Below are 12,500 nucleotides of genomic sequence, written 5' to 3'. Positions count from 1 at the left end.
TAGTTCAGCCTGTACATTAATGATCTACCTTCTGTCTGTACTGGGTCTGTAGTTCAGCCTGTACATTAATGACCTGCCTTCTGTCTGTACTGGGTCTGTAGTTCAGCCTGTACATTAATGACCTGCCTTCTGTCTGTACTGGGTCTGTAGTTCAGCCTGTACATTAATGACCTGCCTTCTGTCTGTACTGGGTCTGTAGTTCAGCCTGTACATGAATGATCTACCTTCTGTCTGTACTGGGTCTGTAGTTCAGCCTGTACATTAATGATCTACCTTCTGTCTGTATATATATATATAGTGTTGTGTGTATACTGTATATATATATAGTGTTGTGTGTATACTGTATATATACGGTGCCTTGCGAAAGTATTTGGCCCCCTTGAACTTTTACGACCTTTTGCCACATTTCAGGCTTCAAACATAAAGATATAAAACTGTATTTTTTGTGACGAATCAACAACAAGTGGGACACAATCATGAAGTGGAACGACATTTATTGGATATTTCTAACTTTTTTAACAAATCAAAAACTGAAAAATTGGGCGTGCAAAATTATTCAGCCCCTTTACTTTCAGTGCAGCAAACTCTCTCCAGAAGTTCAGTGAGGATCTCTGAATGATCCAATGTTGACCTAAATGACTAATGATGATCCAGGTTACATAGAGACTCACTACTGTAATGGTCCAGGTTACATAGAGACTCACTACCGTAATGGTCCAGGTTACATAGTGACTCACTACCGTAATGGTCCAGGTTACATAGTGACTCAGTGACTCACTACTGTAATGGTCCAGGTTACACAGTGACTCACTACCGTAATGGTCCAGGTTACATAGTGACTCACTACCGTAATGGTCCAGGTTACATAGTGACTCACTACCGTAATGGTCCAGGTTACATAGTGACTCACTACTGTAATGGTCCAGGTTACATAGTGACTCACTACTGTAATGGTCCAGGTTACATAGTGACTCACTACTGTAATGGTCCAGGTTACATAGTGACTCACTACTGTAATGGTCCAGGTTACATAGTGACTCACTACTGTAATGGTCCAGGTTACATAGTGACTCACTACTGTAATGGTCCAGGTTACATAGTGACTCACTACTGTAATGGTCCAGGTTACATAGTGACTCACTACTGTAATGGTCCAGGTTACATAGTGACTCACTACTGTAATGGTCCAGGTTACATAGTGACTCACTACTGTAATGGTCCAGGTTACATAGTGACTCACTACTGTAATGGTCCAGGTTACATAGTGACTCACTACTGTAATGGTCCAGGTTACATAGTGACTCACTACTGTAATGGTCCAGGTTACATAGTGACTCACTACTGTAATGGTCCAGGTTACATAGTGACTCACTACTGTAATGGTCCAGGTTACATAGTGACTCACTACTGTAATGGTCCAGGTTACATAGTGACTCACTACTGTAATGGTCCAGGTTACAATGTGACTCACTACTGTAGTGGTCCAGGTTACATAGTGACTCACTACTGTAATGGTCCAGGTTACATAGTGACTCAGTGACTCACTACTGTAATGGTCCAGGTTACATAGTGACTCACTACTGTAATGGTCCAGGTTACAATGTGACTCACTACTGTAGTGGTCCAGGTTACATAGTGACTCACTACTGTAATGGTCCAGGTTACATAGTGACTCAGTGACTCACTACTGTAATGGTCCAGGTTACATAGTGACTCACTACTGTAATGGTCCAGGTTACAAAGTGACTCAGTGACTCACTAATGTTATGGTCCAGGTTACATAGTGACTCAGTGACTCACTACCGTAATGGTCCAGGTTACACAGTGACTCACTACCGTAATGGTCCAGGTTACACAGTGACTCACTACCGTAATGGTCCAGGTTACACAGTGACTCACTACAGTAATGGTCCAGGTTACATAGTGACTCACTACTGTAATGGTCCAGGTTACATAGTGACTCACTACTGTAGTGGTCCAGGTTACATAGTGACTCAGTGACTCACTACTGTAATGGTCCAGGTTACATAGTGACTCACTACTGTAATGGTCCAGGTTACATAGTGACTCAGTGACTCACTACTGTAATGGTCCAGGTTACATAGTGACTCAGTGACTCACTACTGTAATGGTCCAGGTTACATAGTGACTCACTACTGTAATGGTCCAGGTTACATAGTGACTCACTACTGTAATGGTCCAGGTTACATAGTGACTCAGTGACTCACTACTGTAATGGTCCAGGTTACATAGTGACTCAGTGACTCACTACTGTAATGGTCCAGGTTACATAGTGACTCAGTGACTCACTAATGTAATGGTCCAGGTTACACAGTGACTCACTACAGTAATGATCCAGGTTACAGTGACTCACTACTGTAATGGTCCAGGTTACATAGTGACTCACTACTGTACTGGTCCAGGTTACATAGTGACTCACTACTGTAATGGTCCAGGTTACATAGAGACTCACTACCGTAATGGTCCAGGTTACATAGTGACTCACTACCGTAATTGTCCAGGTTACATAGTGACTCACTACCGTAATGGTCCAGGTTACATAGTGACTCAGTGACTCACTACTGTAATGGTCCAGGTTACACAGTGACTCACTACTGTAATGGTCCAGGTTACACAGTGACTCACTACCGTAATGGTCCAGGTTACATAGTGACTCAGTGACTCACTACTGTAATGGTCCAGGTTACACAGTGACTCACTACTGTAATGGTCCAGGTTACACAGTGACTCACTACTGTAATGGTCCAGGTTACACAGTGACTCACTACTGTAATGGTCCAGGTTACACAGTGACTCACTACTGTAATGGTCCAGGTTACACAGTGACTCACTACTGTAATGGTCCAGGTTACACAGTGACTCACTACCGTAATGGTCCAGGTTACATAGTGACTCACTACCGTAATGGTCCAGGTTACATAGTGACTCACTACCGTAATGGTCCAGGTTACATAGTGACTCACTACTGTAATGGTCCAGGTTACATAGTGACTCACTACTGTAATGGTCCAGGTTACATAGTGACTCACTACTGTAATGGTCCAGGTTACATAGTGACTCACTACTGTAATGGTCCAGGTTACATAGTGACTCACTACTGTAATGGTCCAGGTTACATAGTGACTCACTACTGTAATGGTCCAGGTTACATAGTGACTCAGTGACTCACTACCGTAATGGTCCAGGTTACACAGTGACTCACTACCGTAATGGTCCAGGTTACACAGTGACTCACTACCGTAATGGTCCAGGTTACACAGTGACTCACTACCGTAATGGTCCAGGTTACATAGTGACTCACTACTGTAATGGTCCAGGTTACAATGTGACTCACTACTGTAGTGGTCCAGGTTACATAGTGACTCACTACTGTAATGGTCCAGGTTACATAGTGACTCAGTGACTCACTACTGTAATGGTCCAGGTTACATAGTGACTCACTACTGTAATGGTCCAGGTTACAAAGTGACTCAGTGACTCACTACTGTAATGGTCCAGGTTACAATGTGACTCACTACTGTAATGGTCCAGGTTACATAGTGACTCAGTGACTCACTACTGTAATGGTCCAGGTTACATAGTGACTCAGTGACTCACTACTGTAATGGTCCAGGTTACAAAGTGGCTCAGTGACTCACTACTGTAATGGTCCAGGTTACATAGTGACTCAGTGACTCACTACTGTAATGATCCAGGTTACAGTGACTCACTACAGTAATGATCCAGGTTACAGTGACTCACTACTGTAATGGTCCAGGTTACATAGTGACTCACTACTGTACTGGTCCAGGTTACATAGTGACTCACTACTGTAATGGTCCAGGTTACATAGAGACTCACTACCGTAATGGTCCAGGTTACATAGTGACTCACTACCGTAATTGTCCAGGTTACATAGTGACTCACTACCGTAATGGTCCAGGTTACATAGTGACTCAGTGACTCACTACTGTAATGGTCCAGGTTACATAGTGATTCACTACTGTAATGGTCCAGGTTACATAGTGATTCACTACTGTAATGGTCCAGGTTACATAGTGATTCACTACTGTAATGGTCCAGGTTACACAGTGACTCACTACCGTAATGGTCCAGGTTACACAGTGACTCACTACCGTAATGGTCCAGGTTACACAGTGACTCACTACCGTAATGGTCCAGGTTACACAGTGACTCACTACCGTAATGGTCCAGGTTACACAGTGACTCACTACCGTAATGGTCCAGGTTACACAGTGACTCACTACCGTAATGGTCCAGGTTACATAGTGACTCACTACCGTAATGGTCCAGGTTACATAGTGACTCACTACCGTAATGGTCCAGGTTACATAGTGACTCACTACCGTAATGGTCCAGGTTACATAGTGACTCACTACCGTAATGGTCCAGGTTACATAGTGACTCACTACCGTAATGGTCCAGGTTACATAGTGACTCACTACCGTAATGGTCCAGGTTACATAGTGACTCACTACCGTAATGGTCCAGGTTACATAGTGACTCACTACTGTAATGGTCCAGGTTACATAGTGACTCACTACTGTAATGGTCCAGGTTACATAGTGACTCACTACTGTAATGGTCCAGGTTACATAGTGACTCACTACTGTAATGGTCCAGGTTACATAGTGACTGACTACCGTAATGGTCCAGGTTACATAGTGACTAACTACCGTAATGGTCCAGGTTACATAGTGACTCACTACTGTAATGGTCCAGGTTACATAGTGACTCAGTGACTCACTAATGTAATGGTCCAGGTTACACAGTGACTCACTACCGTAATGATCCAGGTTACATAGTGACTACCTACCGTAATGGTCCAGGTTACACAGTGACTCACTACCGTAATGGTCCAGGTTACACAGTGACTCACTACTGTAATGGTCCAGGTTACATAGTGACTCACTACTGTAATGGTCCAGGTTACATAGTGACTCACTACTGTAATGGTCCAGGTTACATAGTGACTCACTACTGTAATGGTCCAGGTTACATAGTGACTCACTACCATAATGGTCCAGGTTACATAGTGACTGACTACCGTAATGGTCCAGGTTACATAGTGACTAACTACCGTAATGGTCCAGGTTACATAGTGACTCACTACTGTAATGGTCCAGGTTACATAGTGACTCAGTGACTCACTACTGTAATGGTCCAGGTTACATAGTGACTCAGTGACTCACTAATGTAATGGTCCAGGTTACACAGTGACTCACTACCGTAATGATCCAGGTTACATAGTGACTCACTACCGTAATGGTCCAGGTTACACAGTGACTCACTACCGTAATGGTCCAGGTTACACAGTGACTCACTACCGTAATGGTCCAGGTTACACAGTGACTCACTACTGTAATGGTCCAGGTTACATAGTGACTCACTACTGTAATGGTCCAGGTTACATAGTGACTCACTACTGTAATGGTCCAGGTTACATAGTGACTCACTACCGTAATGGTCCAGGTTACATAGTGACTCACTACCGTAATGGTCCAGGTTACATAGTGACTCACTACTGTAATGGTCCAGGTTACATAGTGACTCAGTGACTCACTACTGTAATGGTCCAGGTTACATAGAGACTCACTACTGTAATGGTCCAGGTTACATAGAGACTCACTACTGTAATGGTCCAGGTTACATAGTGACTCACTACTGTAATGGTCCAGGTTACATAGTGACTCACTACTGTAATGGTCCAGGTTACATAGTGACTCACTACCGTAATGGTCCAGGTTACATAGTGACTCACTACCGTAATGGTCCAGGTTACATAGTGACTCACTACTGTAATGGTCCAGGTTACATAGTGACTCACTACTGTAATGGTCCAGGTTACATAGTGACTCACTACTGTAGTGGTCCAGGTTACATAGTGACTCACTACTGTAATGGTCCAGGTTACATAGTGACTGACTACTGTAATGGTCCAGGTTACATAGTGACTGACTACTGTAATGGTCCAGGTTACATAGTGACTGACTACTGTAATGGTCCAGGTTACATAGTGACTGACTACTGTAATGGTCCAGGTTACATAGTGACTCACTACTGTAATGGTCCAGGTTACATAGTGACTCACTACTGTAATGGTCCAGGTTACAAAGTGACTCACTACTGTAATGGTCCAGGTTACATAGTGACTCACTACTGTAATGGTCCAGGTTACATAGTGACTCACTACTGTAATGGTCCAGGTTACATAGTGACTCACTACTGTAATGGTCCAGGTTACATAGTGACTCACTACTGTAATGTTCTAGGTTACATAGTGACTCACTACTGTAATGGTCCAGGTTACATAGTGACTCACTACTGTAATGGTCCAGGTTACATAGTGACTCACTACTGTAATGGTCCAGGTTACATAGTGACTCACTACTGTACTGGTCCAGGTTACATAGTGACTCACTACTGTAATGGTCCAGGTTACATAGTGACTCACTACCGTAATGGTCCAGGTTACATAGTGACTCAGTGACTCGTGTTTGTATCTCAATGTGATGCTACTGAGCTCCACCTGGTATCTGATGCTACTGAGCCAGATGTCTATGTGTCAGGGGAGAAGCTCCAGCTGGTATCTGATGTTACTGAACCAGATGTATATGTGTCTGGGGAGAAGCTCCAGCTGGTATCTGATGTTACTGAGCCAGATGTATATGTGTCTGGGGAGAAGCTCCAGCTGGTATCTGATGTTACTGAGCCAGATGTCTGTGTGTCAGGGGAGAAGCTCCAGCTGGTATCTGATGCTACTGAACCAGATGTCTTTGTGTCAGGGGAGAAGCTCCAGCTGGTATCTGATGTTACTGAGCCAGATGTATATGTGTCTGTGTGTCAGGGGAGAAGCTCCAGCTGGTATCTGATGCTACTGAACCAGATGTCTTTGTGTCAGGGGAGAAGCTCCAGCTGGTATCTGATGCTACTGAACCAGATGTCTTTGTGTCAGGGGAGAAGCTCCAGCTGGTATCTGATTTTAAGTACCTTGGCATCATACGGCTCAGACACAAGAGGCATGTGGCAGGGTCTACAGTCAATCACAGACTACAAGAAGAAACCCAGCCCAGTCACGGACCAGGATGTCTTGCTCCCAGGCAGACTAAATCACTTTTTTGCCCGCTTTGAGGACAATACAGTGCCACTGACACGGCCTGCAACGAAAACATGCGGTCTCTCCTTCACTGCAGCCGAGGTGAGTAAGACATTTAAACGTGTTAACCCTCGCAAGGCTGCAGGCCCAGACGGCATCCCCAGCCGCGCCCTCAGAGCATGTGCAGACCAGCTGGCCAGTGTGTTTACGGACATATTCAATCAATCCCTATACCAGTCTGCTGTTCCCACATGCTGCAAGAGGGCCACCATTGTCCCTGTTCCCAAGAAAGCTAAGGTAACTGAGCTAAACGACTACCGCCCGTAGCACTCACTTCCGTCATCATGAAGTGCTTTGAGAGACTAGTCAAGGACCATATCACCTCCACCCTACCTGACACCCTAGACCCACTCCAATTTGCTTACCGCCCAAATAGGTCCACAGACGACGCAATCTCAACCACACTGCACACAGCCCTATCCCACCTGGACAAGAGGAATACCTATGTGAGAATGCTGTTCATCGACTACAGCTCGGCATTCAACACCATAGTACCCTCCAAGCTTGTCATCAAGCTCGAGACCCTGGGTCTCGACCCCGCCCTGTGCAACTGGGTCCTGGACTTCCTGACGGGCCGCCCCCAGGTGGTGAGGGTAGGCAACAACATCTCCTCCCGCTGATCCTCAACACGGGGGCCCCACAAGGGTACGTTCTGAGCCCTCTCCTGTACTCCCTGTTCACCCACGACTGCGTGGCCACGCACGCCTCCAACTCAATCATCAAGTTTGCGGACGACACAACAGTGGTAGAATTGATTACCAACAATGACGAGACGGCCTACAGAGAGGAGGTGAGGGCCCTCAGAGTGTGGTGTCAGGAAAATAACCTCACACTCAACGTCAACAAAACTAAGGCGATGATTGTGGACTTCAGGAAACAGCAGAGGGAACACCCCCTATCCACATCGATGGAACAGTAGTGGAGAGGGTAGTAAGTTTTAAGTTCCTCGTCGTACATCACAGACAAACTGAATTGGTCCACTCACACTGACAGCGTCGTGAAGAAGGCGCAGCAGCGCCTTCAACCTCCGGAGGCTGAAGAAATTCGGCTTGTCAACACAAGCACTCACAAACTTCTACAGATGCACAATCGAGAGCATCCTGTCGGGCTGTATCACCGCCTGGTACGGCAACTGCTCCACCCTCAACCGTAAGGCTCTCCAGAGGGTAGTGAGGTCTGCACAACGCATCACCGGGGCAAACTACCTGCCCTCCAGGACACCTACACCACCCGATGTTACAGGAAGGCCATAAAGATCATCAAGGACATCAACCACCCGAGCCACTGCCTGTTCACCCCGATATCATCCAGAAGGCGAGGTCAGTACAGGTGCATCAAAGCTGGGACCGAGAGACTGAAAAACAGCTTCTATCTCAAGGCCATCAGACTGTTAAACAGCCACCACTAACATTGAGTGGCTGCTGCCAACACACTGTCATTGACACTGACCCAACTCCAGCCACTTTAATAATGGGAATTGATGGGAAATATATCACTAGCCACTTTAAACAATGCCACTTTATATAATGTGTACATACCCTACATTATTCATCTCATATGCATACGTATATACTGCACTCTATATCATCGACTGCATCCTTATGTAATACATGTACCACTAGCCACTTTAACTATGCCACTTTGTTTACTTTGTCTACATACTCATCTCATACGTATATACTGTACTCGATACCATCTACTGTATGCTGCTCTGTACCATCACTCATTCATATATCCTTATGTACATATTCCTTATCCCCTTACACTGTGTATAAGACAGTAGTTTTGGAATTGTTAGTTAGATTACTTGTTGGTTATTACTGCATTGTCGGAACTAGACGCACAAGCATTTCGCTACACTCGCATTAACATCTGCTAACCATGTGTATGTGACAAATAACATTTGATTGGATTTGATTTGACCTCTCATAAAATGCAGGTGAAAAAGGTAACTCAAATAAACAAATTCAACCTAGCTAATTTCAGATTTATATGAAATTGTTTGACTACAGAGGTAGCAAAACTGTACTTCAAATCTATGATACTCCCCCACTTAACATACTGCTTGACTAGTTGGGCCCAAGCTTGCTGTACAACATTAAAACCTATTCAGTCCGTCTACAAACAGGCTCTGAAAGTGCTTGATAGGAAGCCCAATAGCCATCATCACTGTTAGATCCTCAGAAAGCATGAGCTCCCGAGTTGGGAAAATCGTGTGCAATACACCGACGCATGTCTTGTATTCAAGATCCTAAACGGCCTGGCTCCTCCCCTCCACTCAGTACTTCTGTTAAACAGAAAACCCAAACATATGGCAGCAGAGGTCTAAAACCGTCACTTTTGCTGAAACGTTGATTAATGTGCACTGTCCCTGTAAAAATAAACTCAAACTCAAATGAATACTGTTCACAAAATGTTGCATAGTGTGTCTACAAGTATGCAATTAATGTCTTCACCTTTGGCAGCTTGGGCATGAGTGTTCCCGCAATCTCCGTCCCCGGATGCCCTGTCCAGCGAGTTTAGTTCCTCTTGGCGTTGAAGAAGGGAAGAGCACACCGCTTCTAGAGCCTTCCGCATCACATCACTGAGAGGACCTGACACACAGAAAGATATTCATTTACAGCTGTATGTGTGTGTGTGTGTGTGTGTGTGTGTGTGTGTGTGTGTGTGTGTGTGTGTGTGTGTGTGTGTGTGTGTGTTCAAAAGATAAAAAATGACATAAAAAAAAAAAAGGTGAGGGAACAATATGACTGGATTGGATCCCAGGTATCCTGCAGGGCCTCAAGACTGTTGACCCACTGAGCTAGACCCAGGTATCCTGCAGGGCCTCAAGACTGTTGACCCACTGAGCTAGACCCAGGTATCCTGCAGGGCCTCAAGACTGTTGACCCACTGAGCTAGACCCAGGTATCCTGCAGGGCCTCAAGACTGTTGACCCACTGAGCTAGACCCAGGTATCCTGCAGGGCCTCAAGACTGTTGACCCACTGAGCTAGACCCAGGTATCCTGCAGGGCCTCAAGACTGTTGACCCACTGAGCTAGACCCAGGTATCCTGCAGGGCCTCAAGACTGTTGACCCACTGAGCTAGACCCAGGTATCCTGCAGGGCCTCAAGACTGTTGACCCACTGAGCTAGACCCAGGTATCCTGCAGGGCCTCAAGACTGTTGACCCACTGAGCTAGACCCAGGTATCCTGCAGGGCCTCAAGACTGTTGACCCACTGAGCTAGACCCAGGTATCCTGCAGGGCCTCAAGACTGTTGACCCACTGAGCTAGACCCAGGTATCCTGCAGGGCCTCAAGACTGTTGACCCACTGAGCTAGACCCAGGTATCCTGCAGGGCCTCAAGACTGTTGACCCACTGAGCTAGACCCAGGTATCCTGCAGGGCCTCAAGACTGTTGACCCACTGAGCTAGACCCAGGTATCCTGCAGGGCCTCAAGACTGTTGACCCACTGAGCTAGACCCAGGTATCCTGCAGGGCCTCAAGACTGTTGACCCACTGAGCTAGACCCAGGTATCCTGCAGGGCATCAAGACTGTTGACCCACTGAGCTAGACCCAGGTATCCTGCAGGGCCTCAAGACTGTTGACCCACTGAGCTAGACCCAGGTATCCTGCAGGGCCTCAAGACTGTTGACCCACTGAGCTAGACCCAGGTATCCTGCAGGGCATCAAGACTGTTGACCCACTGAGCTAGACCCAGGTATCCTGCAGGGCCTCAAGACTGTTGACCCACTGAGCTAGACCCAGGTATCCTGCAGGGCCTCAAGACTGTTGACCCACTGAGCTAGACCCAGGTATCCTGCAGGGCCTCAAGACTGTTGACCCACTGAGCTAGACCCAGGTATCCTGCAGGGCCTCAAGACTGTTGACCCACTGAGCTAGACCCAGGTATCCTGCAGGGCATCAAGACTGTTGACCCACTGAGCTAGACCCAGGTATCCTGCAGGGCCTCAAGACTGTTGACCCACTGAGCTAGACCCAGGTATCCTGCAGGGCCTCAAGACTGTTGACCCACTGAGCTAGACCCAGGTATCCTGCAGGGCATCAAGACTGTTGACCCACTGAGCTAGACCCAGGTATCCTGCAGGGCATCAAGACTGTTGACCCACTGAGCTAGACCCAGGTATCCTGCAGGGCATCAAGACTGTTGACCCACTGAGCTAGACCCAGGTATCCTGCAGGGCATCAAGACTGTTGACCCACTGAGCTAGACCCAGGTATCCTGCAGGGCATCAAGACTGTTAACCCACTGAGCTAAACCTACCTTCTGTGTGAGGTGTGTGTTGTCCTAACCGTACCTTCTGTGTGAGGTGTCAGGTGTGTGTTGTCCTAACCGTACCTTCTGTGTGAGGTGTCAGGTGAGTGTTGTCCTAACCGTATCTTCTGTGTGAGATGTCAGGTGTGTTGTCCTAACCGTACCTTCTGTGTGAGGTGTCAGGTGTGTGTTGTCCTAACCGTACCTTCTGTGTGAGGTGTCAGGTGTGTGTTGTCCTAACCGTACCTTCTGTGTGAGGTGTCAGGTGAGTGTTGTCCTAACCGTACCTTCTGTGTGAGGTGTCAGGTGTGTTGTCCTAACCGTACCTTCTGTGTGCGAGGTGAGTGTTGTCCTAACCCTACCTTCTGTGTCAGGCGAGTGTTGTCCTAACCTACCTTCTGTGTGTGAGGTCTCTTGCATGTCTTTCGCTGGAGGGTCCAGAATGTAACTTGTCCCACTGATACACACAGTACTGAGGTTGGGCCAGGCAGAGGCTGTGGTCTTGGCATCTGAGAGAGAGATGGGGAGGGAGGGAGAGATGGGCAGGGAGAGAGAGATGGGAGGGGAGGGAGAGAGAGAGAGAGAGATGGGATGGGATGGGATGGGATGGGATGGAGAGAGAGAGATGGGAGGGAGAGAGAGAGAGAGAGATGGGAGGAGAGAGAGAGAGATGGGAGGGAGAGAGAGAGAGAGATGGGAGGGAGAGAGAGAGAGAGATGGGAGGGAGAGAGAGAGAGATGGGAGGGAGAGAGAGAGAGAGATGGGAGGGAGAGAGAGAGAGAGATGGGAGGGAGAGAGAGAGAGGGAGAGAGAGAGAGAGAGATGGGAGGGAGAGAGAGAGATGGGAGGGGAGGGAGAGAGAGAGAGATGGGAGGGAGAGAGAGAGATGGGAGGGGAGGGAGAGAGAGAGAGAGATGGGAGGGAGAGAGAGAGAGATGGGAGGGGAGGGATGGGAGAGAGAGAGAGATGGGAGAGAGAGAGAGATGGGAGGGAGAGAGAGAGATGGGAGGGGAGGGAGAGAGAGAGAGAGATGGGAGGGAGAGAGAGAGAGATGGGAGGGAG

At 47.1% G+C, this 12,500-nt stretch overlaps 1 protein-coding gene and 1 long non-coding RNA gene across 2 annotated transcripts in view; one reads left to right on the top strand and one right to left on the bottom strand.

The window, feature by feature from the left end:
• LOC118382238 (triokinase/FMN cyclase) overlaps positions 1-12,500 on the bottom strand; it is a 95,047-nt gene that overhangs the window by 67,325 nt on the left and 15,222 nt on the right. Inside the window, 2 exon segments of the mRNA XM_052460727.1 lie at positions 9,634-9,771; positions 11,834-11,947. Coding sequence (XP_052316687.1) covers positions 9,634-9,771; positions 11,834-11,947 — 252 coding nt within the window.
• On the top strand, positions 761-6,503 carry LOC127906648 (uncharacterized). The gene is made up of 9 exons (XR_008062225.1): positions 761-893; positions 2,056-2,137; positions 2,204-2,522; positions 3,878-3,943; positions 4,513-4,677; positions 5,049-5,114; positions 5,148-5,493; positions 5,527-5,600; positions 6,327-6,503. It is a non-coding gene; the product is annotated as an uncharacterized LOC127906648 (long non-coding RNA).

The sequence above is a fragment of the Oncorhynchus keta genome, chromosome 13 (genome assembly GCF_023373465.1).
Source record: "Oncorhynchus keta strain PuntledgeMale-10-30-2019 chromosome 13, Oket_V2, whole genome shotgun sequence".
Lineage (NCBI taxonomy): Eukaryota > Metazoa > Chordata > Actinopteri > Salmoniformes > Salmonidae > Oncorhynchus > Oncorhynchus keta.
Note: the sequence above shows the minus strand (reverse complement) of the source record. Positions and strands in the feature narration are given on the sequence as shown.